General features: G+C 44.0%; 1 protein-coding gene across 1 annotated transcript in view; it reads right to left on the bottom strand.

Annotated features, from left to right (window-relative positions):
• The window catches only part of KCNH8 (potassium voltage-gated channel subfamily H member 8), a 471946-nt gene that overhangs the window by 68683 nt on the left and 377380 nt on the right, over window positions 1–25883 (bottom strand). Inside the window, exon 11 of the mRNA XM_068978142.1 lies at window positions 23390–23604. Within this exon, the coding sequence (XP_068834243.1) occupies window positions 23390–23604 (215 nt within the window). The remainder of the gene's footprint in view (window positions 1–23389; window positions 23605–25883) is intronic.

The following is a 25883-nucleotide window of genomic DNA, read 5'->3' as shown; positions in this document are numbered from 1 at the left end:
CTCCTCTGTCCATGGGATTCTCCAGGCAAGAGCGCTGGAGTGGGGTGCCATGTCCTGCTCCAGGGGATCTTCCCGACCCAGGGACCGAGCTCCTGTCTCTTACCCCCTGCATTGGCGGGCAGGGTCTTTACCACTAGAGCCACCCGGGAAGCCCTGAGGTCAGTAGGTGTGCTGCTAAATAAATTTCAGCTGACAAGAGAAATTAAAACCAGATCAGATAAAGTTTGATCATTGGATGGAATCTATTTAAGCATATTTGAAACACATGCTTTCAAGTGGTAGATGGGAGATTTACCCCAGAGTGAACTTATTTGTGCAAAGAGCATATTCTAACATACTTTGGTCTAGAAGAGAGGAATTTTAGTTCTGTGAGTCAATTTTCTGACCCCTTCCTCTTTAAGCCACTTGTAATCTAAAGAAAAACTGAGTTTCATCAGCCGGTATACCAGGTGCTTTCCAGTTCTAACATTCTATTATTTTGTGGATATGGAAACGTGTCTATATACAAAGGAATGAATCAAATTCCAATAAGTATCGTCAAGCACGTACTTTGTGCCAGCAATTTCACAAGGAAAAGGATTCAAAGATGAATAAAATGAAGTTATTGCTCTCAAAGAAGTTATATGTATACAATTGAGCTCTCTACTTACAACTTGGTTGAATTCTTATGATTCGTTTCTCAAAAACCCTCATTAAAGTATAACCTACAGAAAAAAGTGCACAAATATAAAGCATTACCGCTTGATGAATGATCAGAAAGTTCTGTGATTCAGTCTTCACTTATATTTTTGGCATGCGAAGCTCATTTCCCATGGAAACCTCTTTCCTGTCAGTGTTCCATTAGCCTACAGTACAGCTGGCGTTCAGAGCTCAGAGAACTGAGGACAGGGCAGGAATTTCTAACTTTGCTTTGCTGGATAAACTGACGCTAAGTTTCAATTGGATTTTGGAGTCAGGTGGTTTGGGACTGAAAATGTAGTTCTTGATTTCCCTTGCATACTTGCTGAGGAGCTCAAGGACTATACAGTCCATGGAATTCTCCAGGCCAGAATACTGGAGTGAGTAGACTTTCCCTTCTCCAGGGGATCTTCCCAACCCAGGGATTGAACCCAACTCTCCTGCATTGAAGGCGGATTCTTTACCAGCAGAGCTGCAAGAGAAGCCCAAGAATACTAGAGTGGGTAGCCTCTCTCTTCTCCAGGGGATCTTCCCGATCCAGGAATTGAACTGGGGTCTCCTGCTTTGCAGACAGATTCTTTACCATCTGAGCTATGATTTTATCCTTGACTAGTCTTCGTGTCTAGTATACGAACTTAACAACCTATCTCCATGATTGCTGTGGGGATAAAAATGCTAATGTCCGTAAAGTACTTCGCATACGATTCGGTTCATCAGAGCCAAGACACCATCCATCAGCAGGATTGGCATAATCTTCAGCTCACAGAGCCTTTGTCAGGAAGGCAGGCCTCTGCTGTCCCCAGTCTAGAGATCGGGGATATGCAGATTGAAGGATGCAAGCTCCGGACTCGACCGAAACAGGCACTGAGAATGCAGTGTGGAGTGGAGACCTGAGTCCCTCCTCGTAGGGCAGGGTTGAGAACTCCTGGTGGAGGGAGCCTCGATAGTTTTTCTTTCTCAAAGGACTGCACGCAGATTGAATCCTGTGGGTGTCGGTGTGTGTGTGTGTACACTTGCAGACCTGATTCCTTTTATTTCAGGCTGAACATCTGCTGTTCCCTGCGGGGCGGAAGTAACCAGGGAGGTAGAGAGTGAAAGACCTGGTTTTTCTTGGTCTTGTTTATGGGATGGCAGGTGGCCTTTTTGTCCTCTGGCTTCCCCAACTCAGCTAACCCCCATCTCCCCACAAGGAGCTTAAAAATCTAACTGCTCACTGTTCAACTTGCAAACACAAGCTGCAATCCCCAGATGCCACTGAATTGTGGCTGAGCTCTTTCCAGGGTGTGTCTCATGCTATCTGATTGACAAAAGGCTACACAGGAAAGGATCCAGAGGAGATGAAGCAGGAGCCCACCCAGAGAGGTTTAAAGCTTCTCCTGTGTTCTTTGTTATGAGCTTTTCTCTTTAATATATATCTAAATGGAATTCGGTTTCTAAGAAAATGTTGCTGAGATATGACTGTACAACCCACAGTGACATAATGACCCACAGTTGGCTTCATTTGTCTAACTGCCTCTGACCACCCCCCTCCCCTTTTCTGGATCTTGTCTCTTATTTCAGCTCTTCAGCTCACAGGGTTGTCATGGAAACCACTGCCACAGTGCAATCTCTCTGTATCCTTGACCACCCCCTCCCCTTACCACACACATGCACGCATGCACACACACACACTGATTAAACCTGAGTGGGCACTTGACGTAAGCTGAGTCACTATCTTTCCTCAGGAATCTAGCATCAACTAAGCGTCTAGCTTAGTCTATTGCCCCCTCGAATTGAGAAGCTGCTACTGTCAACACTTACTGCCATTTGGAGGAGGAAAGAAAGATGGCAAGTGCCCTGAAGCAAAGGAGGGCGGAGAGAAAGAGAAAAGGAAGAAACGGAGAGGAAATGGAATGAGCAATGGAGTTCGAGGGCCTGGTTACAAGAATCCTGACGTCCAGGTGCGCATGTTACAGTGAAAGTGAGGTTGCTCAGTCGTGTCCGACTCTCTGTGACCCCATGGACAGAGGAGCCTACCAGGCAAGATTTTCCAGGCAAGATTTTCCAGGCAAGAATACTGGAGAGGGCTGCCATTTCCTTCTCCAGAAACTTCCCCTTTTACAGAGGAGACAGAGCAACAGGTAAGTCTGGTGTATTTTATTTGATTCTGTCAGAAAACTATAATCCTTACAATAAATCTGACTTCAGTGCTTTACTTGAGTTGGAATTTGGGGGTTTTTATTTTTTTAGTCAAAATCAGTGGAAATTCATTTCTCACAGTTGTGGAGGCTGCGCTGGAAGACTCCGTATCTGGCAGTGCCCACTTCCTGATTCACACATGGGTGTCCCTCACCAGGCCCTCACGTGCCAGAGCAGTGGGACAGTTCTCAGCGTCTGTTTCATAAGGGCACGAATCCCACTCAGGAGGGCTCCATCCTCATGATTCAATCACCCCAAGGCCGCCACCCCTGAGTACCATTACACTGAGGGTTAGGGTTCAGGATTTGAACTTGGGGGGACATCACATGCAGTCGCTAGCACTTGACTTCTGCTGTCTTGCTGGCTTGTTTGCTTTCTACAGCTTAGGCTGTTTTTCACACTGGTTTCACTTTTCAGAAACTCAGATCACTTTATTATTCTTTTCCGCCACGGATTTACAAACTTTATTGAAATGAAAAATCAAATTGCTGCTCATTTAGTGCCTTGTTTAAGCAAGTTAACTAAACCAATAGCAATTTAGTTTGCTTTTAAAACTGCATTTCTGAGTATTGCATTTGCAGTAGGTTTTAAAGAAATAATTAACATACACCAAAATGCACACATCTTAAGTGAACTGCTTGATGAATTACGTCTCTAGGATCCAGCAGTTTCACTCCTAGATATTAACTCAAGAAAAAAGGAAAGGATATGTCCACGAAAGGTCATAGATAAGAATGTTTAAAGCAGCCTTATTTGTAACAATCCCAAACTGGGACCAATCCCAAATCCATCAACAAGAGAATAGATATTCAAATCATATGCTGATATAATGGAATATTTAGCAATGAAAAAGAACTGGTACACTCAACAACACGGAGGTATCTCAGAAACGTTAGGTTAAGCTACAGAAGCCACATTCAAAAGGGTGCATACTGCATGGTTTCATCTTCATGATACCAGAATACTGCAAAACTAATCTATGTTGACGGAGATCAGATATCAGTGGTGGGGAGGCTGATGGAAATTCCCAGGGGAGTGGACATATTCTGTTTCTTGGTTCCGGGGCTAAGTTGCATGGCTGTTAATGACTGAGTTGGATTTCTATTGCCTATGGTAGATGTCCTCATTCTAAGTTGTCCCCTAACTTACCAAGTTTCTCAGGACAGCCCATTTGCCAATGCTCCACACTAACTCTGTCCTACAATTTAAAAAAATAAAAAATAACCAGTCTGTAGTTTAAGAAGGTGTGATGTTAACTTTCTTAAATAGACAGAGTACCTGAAGAACTATGGACTGAGGTTCGTGACATTGTACGAGAGGCGGTGATCAAGACCATCTTCAAGAAAAAGAAATGCAAAAAGGCAAAATGGTTGTCTGAGGAGGCCTTACAATTAGCTGTGAAAAAAAGAGAAGCTAAAGGCAAAGGAGAAAAGGAAACATATACCCATTTGAATGCAGAGTTCAAAAGAATAGCAAGGAGAGATAAGAAAGCCTTCCTTAGTGGTCAGTGCAAAGAAATAGAGGAAAATAATAGAATGGGAAAGACTAGAGATCTCATCAAGAAAATTAGAGATACCAAGGGAACATTTCATGCAAAGATGGGCTCGATAAAGGACAGAAATGGTATGGACCTAACAGAAGCAGAAGATATTAAGAAGAGGTGGTAAGAATACACAGAAGAACTGAACAAAAAAGATCTTCATGACCCAGACAACCATGATGATGTGATCGCTCATCTAGAGCCAGACATCCTGGAATGTGAAGTCAAGTGGGCCTTAGGAAGCATCACTATGAACAAAGCTAGTGGAGGTGATGGAATTCCAGTTGAGCTGTTTCAAATCCTGAAAGATGATGCTGTGAAAGTGTTACACTCAATATGTCAGCAAATTTGGAAACTCAGCAGTGGCCACAGGACTGGAAAAGGTCAGTTTTCATTCCAATCCCAAAGAAAGGCAATGCCAAAGAATGCTCAAACTACCACACAATTGCACTCATCTCACACTCTAGCAACATAATGCTCAAAATTCTCCAAGCCAGGCTTCAACAGTACTTGAACCACGAACTTCCTGATGTTCAAGTTGGTTTTAGAAATGGCAGAGGAGCCAGAGATCAAATTGCCAACATCCGCTGGATCATCGAAAAAGTGAGAGAGTTCCAGAAAAACATCTATTTCTGCTTTATTGACTATGCCAAAGCCTTTGACTGTGTGCATCACAAGACTGTGGAAAATTCTTCAAGAGATAAGAATACCAGACAACCTGACCTGCCTCCTGAGAAATCTGTATGCAAGTCAAGAGGCAACAGTTAGAACTGAACATGGAACAACAGCTGCTAAGTCGCTTCAGTTGTGTCTGACTCTGTGCGACCCCATAGATGGCAGCCCACCAGGCTCCCCCGTCCCTGGGATTCTCCAGGCAAGAACACTGGAGTGGGTTGCCATTTCCTTCTCCAATGGATGAAAGTCAAAAGTGAAAGGGAAGTAGCTCAGTTGTGTCCAACTCTTCGTGACCCCATGGACTGCAGCCTACCAGGCTCCTCCATCCATGGACTTTCCAGGCAAGAGTACTGGAGTGGGTTGCCATTGCCTTCTCCAATGGAACAACAGACTGGTTCCAATTTGGGAAAGGAGTACTTCAAGGCTGTATATTGTCACCCTGCTTATTTAACTTTTATGCAGAGTATATCATGAGAAACACTGGGATGGATGAAGCACAAGCTGGAATCAAGATTGCTGGGAGAAATATCAATAAGCTCAGATATGTAGATGACACCACCCTTATGGCAGAAAGTGAAGAGGAACTAAAGAGCCTCTTGATGAAAGTGAAAGAGGAGAATGAAAAAGTTGGCTTAAAGCTCAACATTCAGAAAACAAAGATCATGGCATTCGATCCCATCACTTCATGGGAAATAGATGGGGAAACAGTGGAAGCAGTGACAGACTTTATTTTTGGGGGCTCCAACATCCCTGCAGATGGTGACTGCAGCCATGAAATTAAAAGAGGCTTACTGCTTGGAAGAAAAGTTATGATCAACCTTGACAGCATACTAAAAAGCAGAGACATTACTTTGTCGACAAAGATCTGTCTAGTCAAAGCTATGGTTTTTCCAATAGTCATGTATGGATGTGAGAGTTGGACTGTAAAGAAAGCTGAGCACCAAAGAATTGATGCTTTTGAACTGTGGTGTTGGAGAAGACTCTTGACAGTCCCTTGGACTGCAAGCAGATCCAGTCAATACTAAAGGAAATCAGTCCTAAATATTCATTGGAAAGACTGATGGTAAAGCTGAAACTCCAATACTCTGGCCACCTGATGTGAAGAGCCAACTCATTGGAAAAGACCCTGATGCTGGGAGGGATTGGGGGCAAGAGGAGAAGGGGACAACAGAGGATGAGATGGTTGGATAGTATCACCGACTCGATGGACAAGAATTTGAGTGAGCTCCAGGAGTTGGTGATGGACAGGGAAGCCTGGCATGCTGCAGTCCATGGGGTTGCAAAGAGTTGGATACAACTAGTGATTGAACTGACTGAACTGATGCTAACCTCTTTCTTTTGCTTTACAGATTTTGGAGGTTATAAAGCCATCATCTCTTTGAGGCTAGAGCCCAAGCAGAAGAAACAGAGCTTCAGGGCTAGAGGGGAGTGTGAACCTAGAGTTCTGGGGAGTCCAGTCCTCCTTAAGATCAACTTTTTATTCCTATTGTACATTTTCCATATAAAAGAAAACATTGTGAATGATTTGGTCAAAAACTGTTGGGTGCTACTGATACAAGACTGACCATCGTGGAGGGCGTGAAGCCATTAGCACAGCAACCGATAAGAAGCGGATAGGATGCTAGGGTGACCTTGCTGCAGCCTGAGCAAGCAGGGTGGGCCGCCACACGTAAGAAATTCAGCAGCAGCTGCGTTCACTCAGTGCCACGAGCCAGACGGCCGTGCCAGGCCCCGAGGACTCGGACTGAGACACCGTCCCTTCCTTCAAGGCACTGTGCTGGCCACACCTTCTTTTTTTCTTTTGGACATTATGAAAGTATGATAACACATTTATAGGAGACTTGGAAAATAAGAACAAAGTTACATATAGTTCCACTATATATTATAGTTATTTTTTAAGTAGACAAATTAAGATTTTTAGTTGGAGTGTCAATATCCAAGTGTCAAAAACTAATAGAATGAGTAAACAGAAAAGTAAAAGGCTGCAGTAGGCCTGAAAGGCACTATGAACCAATTCAACATAATTAAGACTTACACAATTTTCACACAGCAGCAGGGTACAAATTCTATTCACGTTCCCATAGACTATAAACCAGGAGGTACTGGAACATATCCAGGGACATAAAACAAGGTGCAAAAATTTCATGGTCCTAAGGTATTGAAATCATGCAGAGTCTGTTCTCTTGTCACTGTGGAATCATGTCAGAAATCAACATCAAAAGATAATTTAAAATAACCCACATATTTTGAAGTGCAGTCTCTTTACCAAAAGAGATCTTAGACTTAGCCATTGACAGTCTCAATCAAGTTAAAATACTGAGGAAACATGGAAGGTGATTGCAAAGAAGAAAGCATTTAAATGAGAAATTAATATCAAAGACACTTAAAAAGCCCCAAACTCCATGTATTTGGAAATTAAATTTCCACTTTTAAATGACGATTGTATATCTGAGAAGCCATAATAAGGAAAATTAGAAAATACTTTTAACAGAATAAAAATGAAAAGAGAATTGATCAGAATTTGTTGCATACAGCTCATGTTGCTCAATGCAACTAAATACAAAGAGTTTGCCACACCTTCTGAATTCACTGGAAAACACTTGTGTGTTTTAGAAAACAAAATACACACAGGATGCACGTAAAATTTCCAGACCATTATGTGCTGAGCTTTCCCCAGCATATCTGACGCTGTCACAAGCATCATAAAAATGTAGGGCAGGTACCAGTTTACCGCAAGACACTTCCAGGAAGGGTTTTGCTCCCTAAGGGAGGAAATACACAGCCGGCAAGATTCTTGTTCAGGCTGGGATGACAAGAAGCGCTGACATGGTGAAATGCCATGTGAGTCCCTCAGTGTGCGGTTTTCTAAGAACAATAATCTCAGAAAGGTGCGGAATTATTTATGTTCTCTTATTTCGTGAGACTGTGCTAGCAGTCTACCTACACCCAGGCTACCCTTGGAGAGCTAAGCATGTGGGCTGTCAGATACGATTTTTAAAATTATTACTATCCAGTACATCTTTTTCAGGAAAATTGCTTCCAAGCAGCCCCATCTTATTTCAGACTGAAATGGGGACTAAATTTAAACCGAGTCCCTCCTTTGGAAATAACTCTCTTTTCAGTTTAATCTTGAAATAAATTGTAATATAGGAAGCCAGAGATATTGGCAAATCACAGACTTCACTTGAGACCCATTCAGGCTTGTCTTTTATCTCAGGGAAAAAGTAAGGAGTTGAACTTCATGGATAGAGTACAGCTTAATTACAGAAGAGACTGTCTAGTGCCAGGAGATCCAAGTGGGCACAACTCAGTGCCCAGGAATTAGAGGCTTTTGCCAAGGATATTTGCATCTGAGATAGGGCTGCCTTCTGAAAACATAAAACTCAAAATAAAGATTCACCTTTGCATATTAAAGACACGGGTCCATACCCAAATAGAAATATAAAGTCAAATTTTGGTGTCATTGAGGCTAATTCTGATTAAGAAATATGAGGAATGCTTGACCATCGTATATATTACAGACCTTATGCCTCAGTTTACCACTAAGGGCAACAGAGATGCATTACATTCTGATCAAATGTTTTATAACCACAGATAAGATGCTCTACTAGCCTCTGGAGTTCCCCACACGTTTGTCTCATCCAAAAAACTCGTGGCCTCATGCTCTGGGCAATAAAAGTGAGGTGAATAACAGTTAAGAATGATTTTACGCTTAACAGTATTGATTCTCTACTGAAGGTATTAGTGTTGTCATAGTTAATCTGTTTCTACAGAAAATATGTGTGTTAGCTTAGATTTGAAGACAGATTTTTTTTTTCATCTTAATACAACCTAGCATACCAAACCACCTGGAGGAATTACATTACCTATGCAGAACTAACACCCAAAAAAGATGTCCTTTTCATTATAGGGGACTGGAATGCAAAAGGAGGAAGTCAAGAAACACCTGGAGTAACAGGCAAATTTGGCCTTGGAATGAGGAATGAAGTAGGGCAAAGACTAATAGAGTTTTGCCAAGAAAATGCACTGGTCATAGCAAACACCCTCTTCCAACAACACAAGAGAAGACTCTACACATGGACATCACCAGATGGTCAACACCAAAATCAGATTGATTATATTCTTTGCAGCCGAAGATGGAGAAGCTCTATAGAGTCAACAAAAACAAGACCAGGAGCTGACTGTGGCTCAGATCATGAACTCCTTATTACCAAATTCAGACTTAAATTGAAGAAAGTAGGGAAAACAGCTAGACTAAATCAAATCCCTTATGATTATACAGTGGAAGTGAGAAATAGATTTAAGGGTCTAGATCTGATAGATAGAGTGCCTGATGAACTATGGACGGAGGTTCGTGACATTGTACAGGAGACAGGGATCGAGACCATCCCCATGGAAAAGAAATGCAAAAAAGCAAAATGGCTGTCTGGGGAGGCCTTACAAATAGCTGTGAAAAGAAGAGAGGCAAAAAGCAAAGGAGAAAAGGAAAGATATAAGCATCTGAATGCAGAGTTCCAAAGAATAGCAAGAAGAGATAAGAAAGCCTTCTTCAGCAATCAATGCAAAGAAATAGAGGAAAACAACAGAATGGGAAAGACTAGAGATCTCTTCAAGAATATTAGAGCTACCAAGGGAACATTTCATGCAAAGATGGGGTCGATAAAGGACAGAAATGGTATGGACCTAACATAAGCAGAAGATATTAAGAAGAGGTGGCAAGAATACATGGAAGAACTGTACAAAAAAGATCTTCATGACCCAGATAATCACGATGATGTGATCACTAATCTAGAGCCAGACATCTTGGAAAGGAACTCAAGTGGGCCTTAGAAAACATCACTACCAACAAAGCTAGTGGAGGTGATGGAATTCCACTTGAGCTGTTTCAAATCCTGAAAGATGATGCTGTGAAAGTGCTGCACTCAATATGCCAGCAAATTTGGAAAACTAAGCAGTGGCCACAGGACTGGAAAAGGTCAGTTTTCATTCCAGTTCCAAAGAAAGGCAATGCCAAAGAATGCTCAAACTACCGCACAATTGTATTCATCTCACATGCTAGTAAAGTAATGCTCAAAATTCTCCAAGCCAGGCTTCAGCAACACGTGAACCGTGAACTCCCTGATGTTCAAGCTGGTTTTAGAAAAGACAGAGGAGCCAGAGATCAAATTGCCAACATCTGCTGGATCATGGAAAAAGCAAGAGAGTTCCAGAAAAACATCAATTTCTGCTTTATTGACTATGCCAAAGCCTTTGACTGTGTGGATCACAAGAAACTGGAAAATTCTGAAAGAGATGGGAATACCAGACCACCTGACCTGCCTGTTGAGAAATCTGTATGCAGGTCAGGAAGCAACAGTTAGAACTGGACATGGAACAACACACTGGTTCCAAATAGGAAAAGGAGTGCGTCAAGGCTGTATATTGTCACCTTGCTTATTTAACTTATATGCAGAGTGCATCATGAGAAACACTGGACTGGAAGAAATACAAGCTGGAATCAAGATTGCCGGGAGAAATATGAATAACCTCAGATATGCAGATGACACCACCCTTATGGCAGAAAGTGAAGAGGAGCTAAAAAGCCTCTTGATGAAAGTGAAAGTGGAGAGTGACAAAGTTGGCTTAAAGCTCAGCATTCAGCAAATGAAGATCATGGCCTGTGGTCCCATCACTTCATGGGAAATAGATGGGGAAACAGTGGAAACAGTGTCCGACTTTATTTTTGGGGGCTCCAAAATCACTGCAGATGGTGATTGCAGCCATGAAATTAAAAGACGCTTACTCCTTGGAAGAAAAGTTATGACCAACCTAGATAGTATATTCAAAAGCAGAGACGTTACTTGGCCAACTAAGGTCCATCTAGTCAAGGCTATGGTTTTTCCTGTGGTCATGTATGGATGTGAGAGTTGGACTGTGAAGAAGGCTGAGCACTGAAGAATTGATGCTTTTGATCTGTGGTGTTGGAGAAGACTCTTGAGAGTCCCTTGGACTGCAAGGAGATCCAACTAGTCCATTCTGAAGGAGATCAACCCTGGGATTTCTTTGGAAGGAATGATGCTAAAGCTGAAAGTCCAGTACTTTGGCCACCTCATGGGAAGAGTTGACTCATTGGAAAAGCCTCTGATGCTGGGAGGGATTGGGGGCAAGAGGAGAAGGGGACGACAGAGGATGAGATGACTGGATGGCATCATGGACTCAATGGCCATGAGTCTGAGTGAACTCCGGGATATGGTGATGAACAGGGAGGCCTGGCGTGCTGCGATTCATGGGGTCACAGAGTTGGATGTGACTGAGCGACTGAACTGAACTGATGCAGCAAGAGGGTTGTTTTTTTTCCCCTATCACTTTTTTTTTTTCCTATTATTCTCCTATGTCTTTTGAAAACCTCTTGTCTTGAACTATGGGGAAGTGAAAAAAAATCTGTTTTGCAATTTAGCAGTTCTTTCAAATCCTACTACTGGTACTGTCTTTGGTTTTGTTACTTCTAAGATACGTAATTCTAAATTTCCATATCTTCATTTATTGGCTGTAATAGGCTGCTGTCTTCCAAAATATATTCATTTTATCAGTTCATTTCACATAGGTTCCAGGTTTGAAACTAAATATCTGACAATTACCCTTTCAGGTATTAAATATATATTAAAAGTTGATTTTGCATTATGCTCTGATTTAGGCACTGAAGATATCATTGGAACAAGACAAAGCCTTCATAGACATTCTGGCAGGAGAAACTGACAATGAACAAGAAAATATACATATCAATTAACAGATCTTGTTAAAGGCTTTGGAAAAGATAAATAAAGTGAAGTGACAGGATAACTGGGAGAGGCCAGCTCCAGGGCAGACGGTCAGGTAAGGCCAGAGGAGCGACTGTGCATAAAGGAAAACCAGTCATGCAAAAGCCTTGAGGCATGAGAGGCACTGGAAACCCGGCACATGCAAGGAAAGAGAGCAAGCCAGTCTGTTGCAGTGGGATGCTGGACATGAGATGACATCGGACGTGGGGATTCCCTGGCGGCTCAGTGGCAAGGAGCCCACCTGCCAGGCAGGAGGCACGGGTTTGATCCCTGATCTGGGAAGACCCCACGTGCCGTGGAGCCACCGAGCCTGTATCACGGCAACTACTGAGCCTGTGCCCCAGGGCTCAGTGCCCGCACGCCCTAGTCTGTGCTTTGCAACAAGAGAAGCGGCCACCAGAACGTGTCCACAACCGGAGCATAGCTCCGCTCCCCGCAGAAAAGCCTGCACGGCGACAGAGACCCAGCACCGCCAGAAATGAAACACATAAAACTTGCACAAGGTACGGATGGAGTGCTGGACACAAGAGGGCATCAGGAGCAGGAGATGAGCTTGAAAGACAGGCGGGAGTCGGAAGGCAGAGGATCTTGAAAGTCACGGTAAGAAGTCTGGATTTTACTAACAGTTTGTGAGGGCCCACTGAAATACTTTAAGCAACTGAATGACATGATCCAATTTATATTTTGAAAGGGTTTCTCCCACAGACTTGAGGAAAGAGGCTGGTAAGGGTTTAAGAGTAGAGATAAGGATAAGGGCAAGGAGTCTACACGGGGGCGCTCCCACATTCCACAATGCCACTTCTTCAAGATACAGAAAAAAATTCTACATGCATTTAGGATAAAAACTCTACAAATAATAAACACATTAGGGAATGTGAGCTTCCCAGGTGGCGGTAGTGGTAAAGAACCCCCCTGCCAATGTAGGAGACGTAAGAAATGTGAGTTCCATCCCTGGGTTGGGAAGAAGCCCTGGAGGAGGGCAGGGCACCCCACTCCACTATCCTTGCCTGGAGGATTGCATAGACAAAGGAGCCTGGTGGGCTACAGTCCATGGGGTTGCAGAGTCACACAACTGAAGCGACTTAGCATGCACGACTCTCAACGTCATGAAGTCCATGCAGGACGGATCCACAGCTTACACCACACTCTGGTGAAAAGCTGAGAGGTTTCCTTCTAAACTGAAGGACAAGACAAGAATGCCCACTCTTGTCCCATTTATTTCACATAGTATTCGAAGTCCTAGTTATGGCAATCAGATAAGAAAAAAAAGTCAGCCAAATTAAAGAAGAAGTATCAGTTCAGTTCAGTTGCTCAGTCGTGTCCGACTCTTTGCAACCCCATGAATCGCAGCACACCAGGCCTCCCTGTCCATCACCATCTCCCGGAGTTCACGCAGACCCATGTCCATTGAGTCCGTGATGCCATCCAGCCATCTCATCCTCAGTTGTCCCCTTCTCCTCCTGCCCCCAATCTCTCCCAGCATCAGAGTCTTTTCCAATGAGTCAATTCTTTGCATGAGGTGGCCAAAGTACTGGACTTTCAGCTTTAGCATCATTCCTTCCAAAGAAATCCCAAGGGTCATCTCCTTCAGAATGGACAGGTTGGATCTCCTTGCAGTCCAAAGGACTCTCAAGAGTCTTCTCCAACACCACAGTTCAAACGCATCAGTTCTTCGGTGCTCAGCCTTCTGCACAGTCCAACTCTCACATCCATAAATGGCCACAGGAAAAACCATAGCCTTGACTAGACAGACCTTAGTCGGCAAAGTAATGTCTCTGCTTTTGAATATACTATCTAGGTTGGTCATAACTTTTCTTCCAAGGAGTAAGCGTCTTTTAATTTCATGGCTGCAATCACCATCTGCAGTGATTTTGGAGCCCCCAAAAATAAAGTCGGACACTGTTTCCACTGTTTCCCCATCTATTTCCCATGAAGTGATGGGACCACAGGCCATGATCTTCATTTTCTGAATGTTGAGCTTGAAGCCAACTTTGTCACTCTCCTCTTTCACTTTCATCAAGAGGCTTTTTAGTTCCTCTTCACTTTATGCCATAAGGGTGGTGCCCTCTGCATATCTGAGGTTATTGATATTTCTCCTGGCAATCTTGATTCCAGCTTGTGTTTCTTCCAGCCCAGCATGTCTCATGATGTACTCTGAATATAAGTTAAATAAGCAGGGTGACAATATACAGCCTTGACACACTCCTTTTCCTGTTTGGAACCAGTGTGTTGTTCCATGTCCAGTTCTAACTGTTGCTTCCTGATCTGCATACAGATTCCTCAAGAGGCAGGTTAGATGGTCTGGTATTCCCATCTCTTTCAGAATTTTCCACAGTTTCTTGTGATCCACACAGTCAAAGGCTTTGGCATAGTCAATAAACCAGAAATAGATGTTTTTCTGGAACTCTCTTGCTTTTCCCATGATCCAGCATTTGTTGGCAATTGATCTCTGGTTCCTCTGCCTTTTCTAAAACCAGCTTGAACATCAGGGAGTTCACGATTCACGTATTGCTGCTGCACAGGCGCAGGAGGGCCTAGAGGAGCTATCCCACGGTGAAGGTCAGGAACGGTGGTGGTAAAGAGATACCCCTTGTCCAAGGTAAGGAGCAGCGGCTGTGCTTTGCTGGAGCAGCCATGAAGAGATACCTCACGCCAAGGTAAGAGAAACCCAAGTAAGATGGTAAGTGTTGCAAGAGGGCATCAGAGGGCAGACACACTGAAACCATACTCACAGAAAACTAGTCAATCTAATCACACTAGGACCTTGTCTAACTCAATGAAACCAAGCCATGCCTGTGGGGCAACCCAAGATGGGCGGGTCATGGTGGAGAGGCCTGACAGAATGTGGTCCACTGGAGAAGGGAATGGCAAGCCACTTCAGTACCCCATGAACAGTAGGAAAAGAAGAAGTATAACTGTCACCATTTCTAGGTAGCATGTACTATATATAGAACTGTCCCCCCACCAAGCTGTTAGAACTAATAAATAAGTAAAGTAGCAAGATACAAAATTAATATACAGAAATCTATTGCATTTCTGTACACTAATAACAAACTATCAGAAAGAGAAATAAAGGAAATAATCCCATTTATACCTGCAACCAAGAGAGCAAAATACTTAGGGATAAATTTAACCAAGGAGGTAAAAGACTTGTATTCTGAAAACTGCAAGACATTGAGGAAAGAAAGATGACATGAACAAGCGGAAAATTATATTGTGCTCAAGCATTGATGGGGGCTTCCCTGCCAGCTCAGCGGTAAAGAATCCACCCAGCAGTGCAGGAGACGCAGGCTTGATCCCTGGGTTGGGAAGATCTCCTGGAGAAGGAAATGGCAACCCACTCCAGTACTCTTGCCTGGAAGATCTCTGACAGAGGAGCCTGGTGGGCTACAGTCCATGGGGTTGCAAAACAGTCAGACACGACTTAGCAACTAAACAACACCAACAACATGGACTGGAAGAATCAATATCACTAAAATGGTCACCCTACATAAAGCAATCTGCAGATTCAATGCAATCCCTATCAGAATATCAATGGCATTTTCCACAAAACTAGAATGAAAACATCCTCAAATTTTTTTGGAACCATAAAAAGTCTCAAATTACCAAAGCAATTTTGATAAAGAGGAACAAAGCTGAAGATAATCACGCTCCCAGACCTGAAATTATGCTACGGACCTAGAAATCGAAGAGCACGTACTGGCACGGAAGCGGACATAAGGCTCAATGGACGGAATGGAGAGCCAGAGGTCTGCCCACACTACATGGTCAATTAATCTATGACAAAGGAGGAAGGGCCATTCAGCAGGGAAAAGGTCTCCTCAAAAAACGGTATTGGGCAAAGCGGACAGCTACAAGCAGAAGAATGAAATCGGATCACTTTTTTGTACCTTACACAAGAATGGACGAAAGATTTACATGTAGGACCTGAAACTCTTGGAAGGAAACATGCGGGAGCTTCTTTGACACTGATCTGAGCAGTGTTCTTTTTGGATGTGTCTCCTCAGGCAAAGGAAACAAAAGCGAAAGTAAACGAATGGGACTGCGCCATACTAAGAAGCTCTCACGCGGGGAGGAGACCATCAACAAAACAGAAAGGCAACCACTGAATGGGAGAAGGTGTTTGTAAATTGTATATCCAAGAAAGGGTTGATACAAAAACATAGAAGAAATTCATATAACTCAATATCAAACCCCCAAACATCCCAATCAAAAAATGGGCGGAAGACCTAACACAGTTTTCCAAAGAAGACATGCAGAAGGCTGACAGGCACCTGAAGAGACGCTCAAATAACTACCACTGGGGAGATGAGCTACCCGCTCACACCTGTAAGAATGCCGATCATAAAAGAAGACAATAAGGGACAGGTGTTGGCGAGGCTGCGGAGAGAGGGAGCCCTCAGGTGCTGTTGGCGGAAATTAACTGTAAAAATAGCTGCTAAAGAAAACAGTATGGAAGCTCCTCAAAAAAAGTAGGCTAGAAATACACGTGTGTGCTCAGCTGTGCATGATCCAACGATTCTGAGTATTTATCTGAAGAAAATGAGACACTGACGTGGAAAAATGCACGCACCCCTGGAATCGCTGCCCCGCTGCTTACTACAACCGAGACGCGGAAGCCGCCTAGGCGCCCACCGATGCGTGAGCGGACGGAGAAGGTGCGGCACGCTGCACGGCAGCGCATGACTCAGCCAGAAAAACGGTAAAACCCTAGCACTTGCTGCAGCGTGGGTGAACCTGGGGCGTATTTCGCTATGTGAAGTAAGTCAGGCAGGAACACACGCTCCGTTGAGTTCACTTACAGGTAGAATCTAAAAGACAAATCAAAAAACAAATCGGAATAAAACAGAAACGCACCAGTGGTTTCCAGAGGGGAGAGGGTTTGGGTTTGGGTGGGGAATAAAGCAGGTGCGAGGGGTTGAGAGGTAAACACTTCCGGCTACGTGGGAAAAAAAAAAACAAAACACAGAACCAAACTTCTGGCCACAAAATAAATAAGTTGCAGGGATATATCATTACATTACGGACACACAGCCAATAATGTTGTAATGACTTTGTATGGTGGTGGATGGTTTACTGTGGTGATCATCTTGCAGGATCTAAAAATATTGAATCACTATGCTGAACATCTTAATTTAGTATTGTCTGTTAATTATAACTCAATTCAAAGAAAAAGGATAGATGCAGGGAGCACCATTACGTCACCTTTCGTTGGTCACGGTCAGGGAGAAGCGTTTCAGCCTGTAACTCCCCTCCTGTACACCGCCTACAGGCGGGTGAGAGCAAGCCGACTCTTCGTTAGTGTGAAACGTTTATATTCGATCATGTTTAACATACAGGCGCCACCTAATGCATGTGATCATGCTGGGAAGCTTCCCATTAATTGTGTCTGTACACGTGCTCGTTTCACTCAGGAGTCAAGGTTATGAGTGTGCGGTTTTGTAGCTACACCGTTGGTGCCTGGTGCTTGGTGTGTAGAGTGCATTTTTCAGGGGGCTGGAGTATTGTGATGAATCAGCCCACCATACACTACCCACGTAGCATGGAAGACATCAAAAGGGAGAAGAACTGCCGAAGGTGGGTGCGCCTCAAGGCTTCCTTGTCTCTGTTCAAGAAACTTCGGGGTAACCCCTTGTGCTGGCATGGAGGTGGCACTCCCAGGACCTTCACGCAGAGGCGGCTGACCCTCAGGGTCCCAGGGAACTCTCTCTCCTGTTACTAGAGAAAGGGGAAGACTGGAGGAGGAGACTTTATTTTTTATGCTGATCAGATTATATGAAATAATGGAAAACTGAGAGGGGAGATGGAGTAACCAACACACTTAAAATGTAATAAGCTTCCCATCAAAGAAATGGTCAGAAGACCTAAACAAACATGTCTCCAAAGAAGACACACCAATGGCCAATGGGCACACAAAAGGAGGCTCAATATCACTGATTATTAGAGAAATGCAAATCAAAACTACAATGAGGTATCATCTCACAACAATCAAAACGACCATCACGAAAAACTGCAATCAATAAGCGGTAAAGAGGGTGTGGAGAAAAGGGAGCCCTCCTGCACTGCTGGTGCGGCTGAGACCTGGTGCAGCCACGGCAGAGAAGAGAAAGAAGGCTCCTTAAAAACTAAACCTAGAGTCACCATAAGATCCAGCAACCCCACTCCTCAGCATGTGTCTGGAAAAGATGAAAACTCTAACTCACAAAGATACATCCACCTCAGTGTTCACAGCAACACTATTTACAGTAGCCAAGATTTGGGAGCAACCTAAATGTCCATCAACAGATGAATGAATGAAACAGATGCGGTCCATATAAACACCGGAATGCCACTCAGCCATAAAAATGAACAAAGTAACGCCGTTCGCAGCAGCATGGATGAGCCTGGAGGTTATCATACGACATCGCTTACGTGTGCAAGCTGAAAAAATGAGCGTGTTTACAAAACAGAGACACACACAGAGACAGAAGGCACACTCGGGCGGCCAAGGGGAAGGCGGGGAGGGGGAAGCTAGGCGCCTGGGACCAACACACGCCCTGTCCCAGACATAAAGTCAACCAGCAGCAAGCCCCTGCTGCAGAGCCAGGCGGCCACACTCAGTGTCACGTGGCGCCCTACGCTGGAGAAGAACCTGGAAAAGAACGCGCGCGCATGTAGGACTGAGTCACAGCGGTGCTGGGATTGTCGTACATCTGAAACATGTAAGTCAGCTGTACTTCAATGACTGCTGCTGCTAAGATGCTTCAGTCGTGTCCGACCCTGTGCGACCCCAAGGATGGCAGCCCACCAGGCTCCCCCGTCCCTGGGATTCTCCAGGCAAGAACACTGGAGTGGGCTGCCATTTCCTTCTCCCATGCGTGAAAGTGAAAACTGAAAGGGAAGCTGCTCAGTGGTGTCTGACTCTTCGCGACCCCATGGACTGCAGCCCACCAGGCTCCTCCATCCACGGGATTTTCCAGGCAAGAGTACTGGAGTGGGTCGCCAGTGCCTTCTCCAATACTTCAATTAAAAAAATGGCAAAAAATTTCAGGACCTCCCTGGCAATCCGGTGGTTAGGAATCCACGCTCCCACTGCAGGCATGGGTATGACCCCTGGTTGGAGAACTAAGATCCCTGTGTTTCCTGCGGCACAGCCAAAAAATCTAAAATAAAAATGAGTTTCATCGAGTAGGCCCTGGTAAGGTAAAACAGGCATTGCCGTTGGTTGCTCCATAGCCACACCAGCAGGTCAGAGGCCATCGTGCTCACACCCAGAAGGTACCTACATGCAACCATGTCAATATCTGAGCTTCTGTGTGTCAGCTCTACTAATTTTGGAAAATTTATTTTAGATGCTCTTCAGTCATTATTTATCCCCAAATTCTAATGTTAAGGCAAATTAATTTCACAGCCAACAACAGATGAGTCTGTGCTAAAATCAGGTTTATAGGGTTTACCATGAGAAGCTGTGAAGCAAATTTCTCATAATCTCCATGGACAGAAATAGCTGAATTAATCTATGTCATTATTGGGGTCATCAGGAGATATAAATAAGGGCAAACATAGAAAATACACTGAGTGCATAAAATGAGTAATTAGCATGAGGTCAGAAAGTACTAGCTTGCCTTTTCACAAACTCAGAACATATTGTATACGTTTTAATTAGTTGGATGAGCTGCCACTCTAAAGTTACACAATTCATCAGAGTTCTAGATTCATAGCTCACTGTGACCTGCATACCTTTCGACCATCTCTTAAAACGCTTTCTTTGTTTTTATTTCAAAACAGGTTGATGACCAGTCCACTCCTTATCCAGATATTCTGGTAATGCTGTCACCAGATGGTTGAAAGCACTTGTGAGAGAGGGTACATCCAGAAGACAAGATCAGAAAGACACAAACCAATCAAAGAGAGAGTGAAGTTGTATCAGACACAGTGGGGAGTCTTGGGATGGAGGCAGAGGCTGAAGGTAGGATAGGCGGGGAGAGCAGCAATAAAGGGCTGAACGGCAGAGGGGCCACAGGAGCTTTAAGAGCAAGGCTGGAGTGAAGTTATATCTACACTGTTGGCATTTCCATGATGCAAATGGTCCTCCTTCTAGAATCCCCAGACCAAATTTTCACAAAGGATTCAACCCACCCCGGAAACTCTGTGTGACTGGATATTTTTGCTTGTGTGGGTGTGGAGATTAAGGAGAGGGGCTGGGTCCACCTTGGTCTCACACCAGAGCAGCTGCAGCCATCATCATAGGTAATCATCAGAATAGAAGCCCTGCAGCCTGCCAAAGTCACAGTATCCTTAGAAATGGCACAAGATTCTACATATATGCATCAACGGGAAAGAGGCAGAAGGAGGGGATAAACGTATACCTAGAGCAGGAACTAATACTACGCTGTAAAGCAACTGTACCCCAATTTAAAAAATAGCACAAGGCTATTTTTAGTCTATTAGGCCATTTTTAGACTATTTTTAATCTCCCCAGGATTATAAAATTATTGGTAAGTATGGTCCAAATTTACCTAGCCTTTAAAAGGCATAGCAACCCAGGATCTTGGAGATTTTCTCACTCAGTCATGTGGCACTCTTTGCGACTCCATGGACAGTAGCCCACCTGGCTCCTCTTCCATGAGTTCCCCCAGGCAGGAACACTGGAGTGGGCTGCCATGCCCTCCTCCAGGGGATCTTCCCAACCCAGGGATGGAACCCACATCTCCTGCATTGCAGGTGGGCTCCTGCATTGCAGGTGGATTCTTTACCAACTGAGCTACCAGAATCTTAGTGTAAATGTAAACTTTGAGTCTTACAAGATGAGGAACTATAAAAAAATAAAGATTTCAGAGCTCCTGTTCCCATTTGCCGTTAAAAATGTAGCTCAGAGGGGGTCCTCTGTATAGAAGCATACGTTTTTGTTTCAGCCGTAGTGAAATACTTAATATCAAACTAAAAATAATTATAAAGCTTGACAAAACACACAAAATAACTGTATAAAAGCAACGGAGAACAACCAACTCAGGTCAGACTTGAAGGGCTATGACCCCTGAGAAAATGGAAGTCCTTAAGTATGTAGGCCACAATCCACTCTGGGGAGCCTTTCCCTTCTCCAGGGGAACTTCCCACCCCAGGGATTGAACCCAGGTCTCCCGCACTGCAGGCGGATTCTCTGCCAGCCGAGGCACCAGGGAAGCCCGAGGGTCACGTTTATCTAGGGGTTTTTCTGAGGGAATCTATTGCTTCACTGTGGGGCGGCGGAGAGTAGGAGAGAGAGGAGCGGTCTTCCTGGAGGAGAGCAATCCATGTGTCCCCACACTCCCGGGATCTGAGGAGTGACTCCCGGGGAGGAGGTCCCCTCCCGTGCTGGCCCCCAGGGGTCAGCCAGCTCCTCACCTAGGGGCATGGGGCAGTCTCCAAGGAGCCCGGGGATTCGGTTCCCTCGTGATGCTTGGGGAGGCGCAGGCTGCAGGAAGGGCGTGTCAAATAGGAGGAGCTCTGGGCAACACCCAGGGATTTTAGAAGAGATTCCAAAACATGTCTTAGGGGTGAGAGCTGTACTACCAGGGTTGGGGCAAAACTGAAGCAGATCAACCTAACAAAGCCTAGGAGGAGCTGTAGACAGGGTGAAGGTGGTTTGTTGGGTGGTCTCTCTGCCTGTCCCAGGAAGACATGACCCTGTTAGAAGGAAAATAATACAAGTGCTTTTTTCAAGGGTGGCTCAGATGGTAGAGTCCGCCTGCAGTGTGGGAGACCTGGCTTTGATTCCTGGGTCAGGAAGATCCCCTGGAGAAGAAAATGGCAACCTACTCCAGTATTCTTGCCTGGAAAATCCCATGGATGGAGGAAGGAGCCTGGTGGGCTACAGTCCATGGGGTTGCAAAGAATCGGACATGACTGAGCAACTTTACTTTTTTCATAAACAATATCTACACTGAAGCAAAGTCATGACATCTGTTTGAAAAATAGTAGGGGAAGGAAAGTGACCTCAAAAGAAAAAAACAAAACCCCCAAAGAAATAACAGATAAAGAAAACAGTCTCATTGGCTATTCAGACACTGGAGGCTTAAAATCACTGTGATGAATGTTTCAGCAAAGACAAAAAGAGGATTAAAAAATGGATTAAAGGTAAGACTCTTTAAAAGTAATTGAATGAAACAAAACTTGGGGTTGAGAGCCAATATTTTCCATTTGTCCATGTTGAGGACATGTTGGCTATTTCTTTGCTAGTGGTAAAGAACCTGACTGCCAATGCTGGAGACGTGGGGTTCAATCCCTGGGTCAGGAAGATCTCCTGGAAGAGGATATATATATATCTGGGTTGCTATATAACCCATGGCAACCCACTCCAGTATTCTTGCCTGGAAATTTCCATGGACAGAGGAGCCTGTGTGTGTGATCACACACATGTTACTTAACCATTCTGCATCTGTTTTCTGTCCTGTAAAACCTGACTGACACTTAGCTTCAACAGTGGCTTTCGGCACTAAATAAAATGCTTTACACTGACAAGAGTCCTTAACACAAAAAGTTTTGAAATAAATATTTGCACCTCCTTTGCTGTTTGCCACCATCCATGCAGAGATGCATGCATTCAAAACTGGTCACCCTGAACTTCAGAAGGGGCACCGTCTATGTTCTGCCATTTGATGTCCTCAACCAAGAGGAAATCACACAACTTGGATTCCTTCTTTACCGACAATTTGGAGAACGCTGATGACGATGTCCCCACAATATGGGTTAGTCAAAACAAGAGCCTTGCTTCTCAAACCCTCAGGGAAAAAATCGAGACTAGCAAGTATCTGGGGCAAAGCTCAAGGCAGCAGATGAAGGCGTCTGCTGATAAGAGCAGTATGCAGGCACACTCTGGCCTGCCTTCCGACAATCATTCCTATTAAGTCATTTGCCTCTCTGACACATTTAATGAAGTCATGTTCACGAGCAGCTTGACCACAGGACACAGTTTGGTACATATTTTGACAGGAAAGCTGTTTGTATAAACTGAAACGTGTAGCAAATATATAATTTCATAAAATGTTCATTATGCTTCCAGGGTGACAATCTTTGGTTTGAATCCTTTCATACCTATTTACTCATTTTAAGATAGACTGTTGTGAGTCATGGTTAACAAATAAAAAGATATTCTTAAGCAAAATGCACGTCAAGCCTGTGGGGTAGGGAATACACACTCACGTAGCAAACTCTGAACCATATACGCTATCTGGAAATCTTCAAGTTCGAGAGAAATCACCAACTAAATCACTGGCTAAATATTATATGCCCCTGACATTCCTCCTGGTTATAAGCAAATGAAAGTAAACAAGAAAAAAATTAAGGGAACTCCTCCATAAATCCTACTTTTCTAAAATATTGATAACATGCTCCTGGTTTGACTCCTGGCTAATTACCTAATTGCTCAATTAGTGACTGAACAGTCCCACCTTATCTGCTCAGAGACTTTTTGAAGTGAGGTCAGAACATGTTCTTTGCTGTTATAAATGATCTCCAGGCCCCGTGTGTTTGGATCTCAGCAGTAATTAGAAGGGAGACTTACATCACTCTCATGACCTTCTCGAAGGTTGTATGTGAGGTCATGCTGAATGTCTTCCACAAATTTGTGAGCATATTCTGGGTACAGGTCCAGCACTTCAAAGAGCCCTTTGAGGATGATACACTGGAGGTCGCAGTAGGTCAGCGCCTTCACATCCGCATTGGTCTTAATCACTTGGTCCTTGATTGACAGATTGGCCCCGATTAAATCCCCTTTCCCTTGAAACAGTGAGAAAAGAGACACATTGCTTGAAAGACGTCCTTTGATTTACAGGCTTCATTTCTGTAAAATTACGTTCAAAGAGAAGAGCAACCTTTATCTAGGGCAGGGTTTCTCAGCCTGGGCAGGGTTGAGATTTGGGGCCCCATCGTTCTGTGCTGGTGGGGGTAGCTTGGGTACAGGGTGGAATGTTCAGTGGCATCTCACATCACCCACCCCCAGAGATAACAACCCAAAATATCTGCAGACATTGCCAAATGTCCCTTGGCAATCTGAATCATACCCAGTCGAGAACACTCGTCTCGAGAATAAAGCCTCGGAGACCCGGAATTAGAAATTGTAGGTCACACATGGGCTCACGTCAGTCCCCCAAAGGATTTGGTAAATGACTTTAGACAAAGCAGTTGACATTTTTGGTCACAGCTGCTTTAACCATTCAAAGGAAATAATAACGGCTCAGTTTTTCTGAGTAAAAATGCTTCACGATCTTGAAGTAAGACCATCAAGAGGTATATTAATCATGTTGATTCTAGTACTTTGGACAATAATATACGCATCACCATCTGCTTTCTAACACACTCAAGTTGTTTTATTTATCTCTGAACACGTCTGCAAGACGGGGGGCGGGTGTGAAGAAGGAGAGTCAAGAGGCAAAGGCAACTCCTGGGCATTGTGGACAATGAGACCTACTACATGAAAATGCAGGACATAGGTCATAGTTTCAATGCTCCGTGACAGTGTGAAAAGCCCATTTTCTCCAGCAAAAAAAGAAAGTGAATAAATAAAAACTATGAGCCCTTCCCCTGAGGGGAGAAGGGTCTGATTCTACCTTGTACACACTCTCTCTCACCCCAGCACCTCTGATATTCGTCTGTAACACCTCTGCCCATCGGTCTTAAACTGGGAACCAGCTTACCTCCTTGAGTTTGCTGACTAGATAACACTGGACAATTTCTCTGAATCTTTAAAATCTTGAGCTTGATTTGAATCAGTCTAACCTAGCAGGAAGGTGAGCATAATTGCAAGTGCTGGCAAAGAGCTGATTACAGCGTCAGTTTTATTTTAGAGCTGTTAATGCACTCAGCGTCCATGTTAGAAATCAGAAAGAAAACCCATTCAGTTCTCAGACAAACTTAGGTTAAAAGCCGAGGTCATATGATCAAGTTCACAAAGAACGCTGGCCTTTGACTCAAGACTACAGCTCGGGAGTTTCTGCTTTATCTTTGTCCTCAAACATCATCATGCCTGAGCTTTATTTTTTTTTTTTCCAAATGGTCACTTTGATCCATTTTGTAGGGAACCAACAACCAACAATTTGCCAGCCAAAACTCACCAAGCAAATGTTATCTTTGGAATGTTGTAGAACAAACTGTCCCAACCATTCTTCATTCAATTAATTTTTAAACTTCTAAATGTTTATTTTTTTATTTTGCTCAGAATTTCTGGAAGCAGTTTCTGGCATGCAGCAGGCTTCAGTAAAAGTCTGTTTTTATTGAACTTGACATTAAAAAGAGATGCGCCAACTTATCCATAAATATCTAAGACATTCATAAGTATTTTTGGCAGACCAAAAACTCAAGTTATTGAATTATTTCTAGGTATTATCTTTTTGAAACCTTGAAATTGAACCTATTTGGCAGAAGGAAGAAAGACTGAACTCTGCACTTATAGACACTAAGAGGATAAACTGAAGAATTCATTGTCACCACCACTACCTTGGCGACTTCTTTTCTCTTGCATGTTAGAAATCTAAATTGCTGCTCAAAAATTCAAGGCTGGGTACTGACGTAAAATGTAAACACAGCCAGGCTGGACTGAAAACGGCAAATGTCCAGGCTTTGTATGCTGCTGCTGAGCCACCCCCGTTCATGACCAGCTCTGCGTGACCCCGTGGGCTGCAGCCCCCCAGGCTCCTCTGTGCACGGGATTCTCCAGGCAAGAAGGGGGTTGCCATGCCCTCCTCCAGGGGGTCTTCCCCACCCAGGGATCAAACCTGGGCGTCCGGCATTGCAGGCAGATTCTTTACTGCTGAGCCTCTGGGGAAGCCCCAACTTTTGCACACCTGAGGAGAACTTACCTTGACGCACCATGCTGCCGTGGTGAGAATTCACATTTTCTACTTGTGTTTGGAAAAACTTTAGGGTTATCCTACTCTCGTACTTTGAGTGCCCACAGAATGGTGATTTCAGCCACAAAGGCCCCAGCATCTTGCTGACTTGGCATCCTGGAATTCTGGTGTTTTACTAATTCAGTGAATATTTACGGATCACTGACGTGT

This window comes from Capricornis sumatraensis, chromosome 1, assembly GCF_032405125.1.
Source record: "Capricornis sumatraensis isolate serow.1 chromosome 1, serow.2, whole genome shotgun sequence".
In the NCBI taxonomy this organism is placed as follows: Eukaryota; Metazoa; Chordata; class Mammalia; order Artiodactyla; family Bovidae; genus Capricornis; species Capricornis sumatraensis.
Note: the sequence above shows the minus strand (reverse complement) of the source record. Positions and strands in the feature narration are given on the sequence as shown.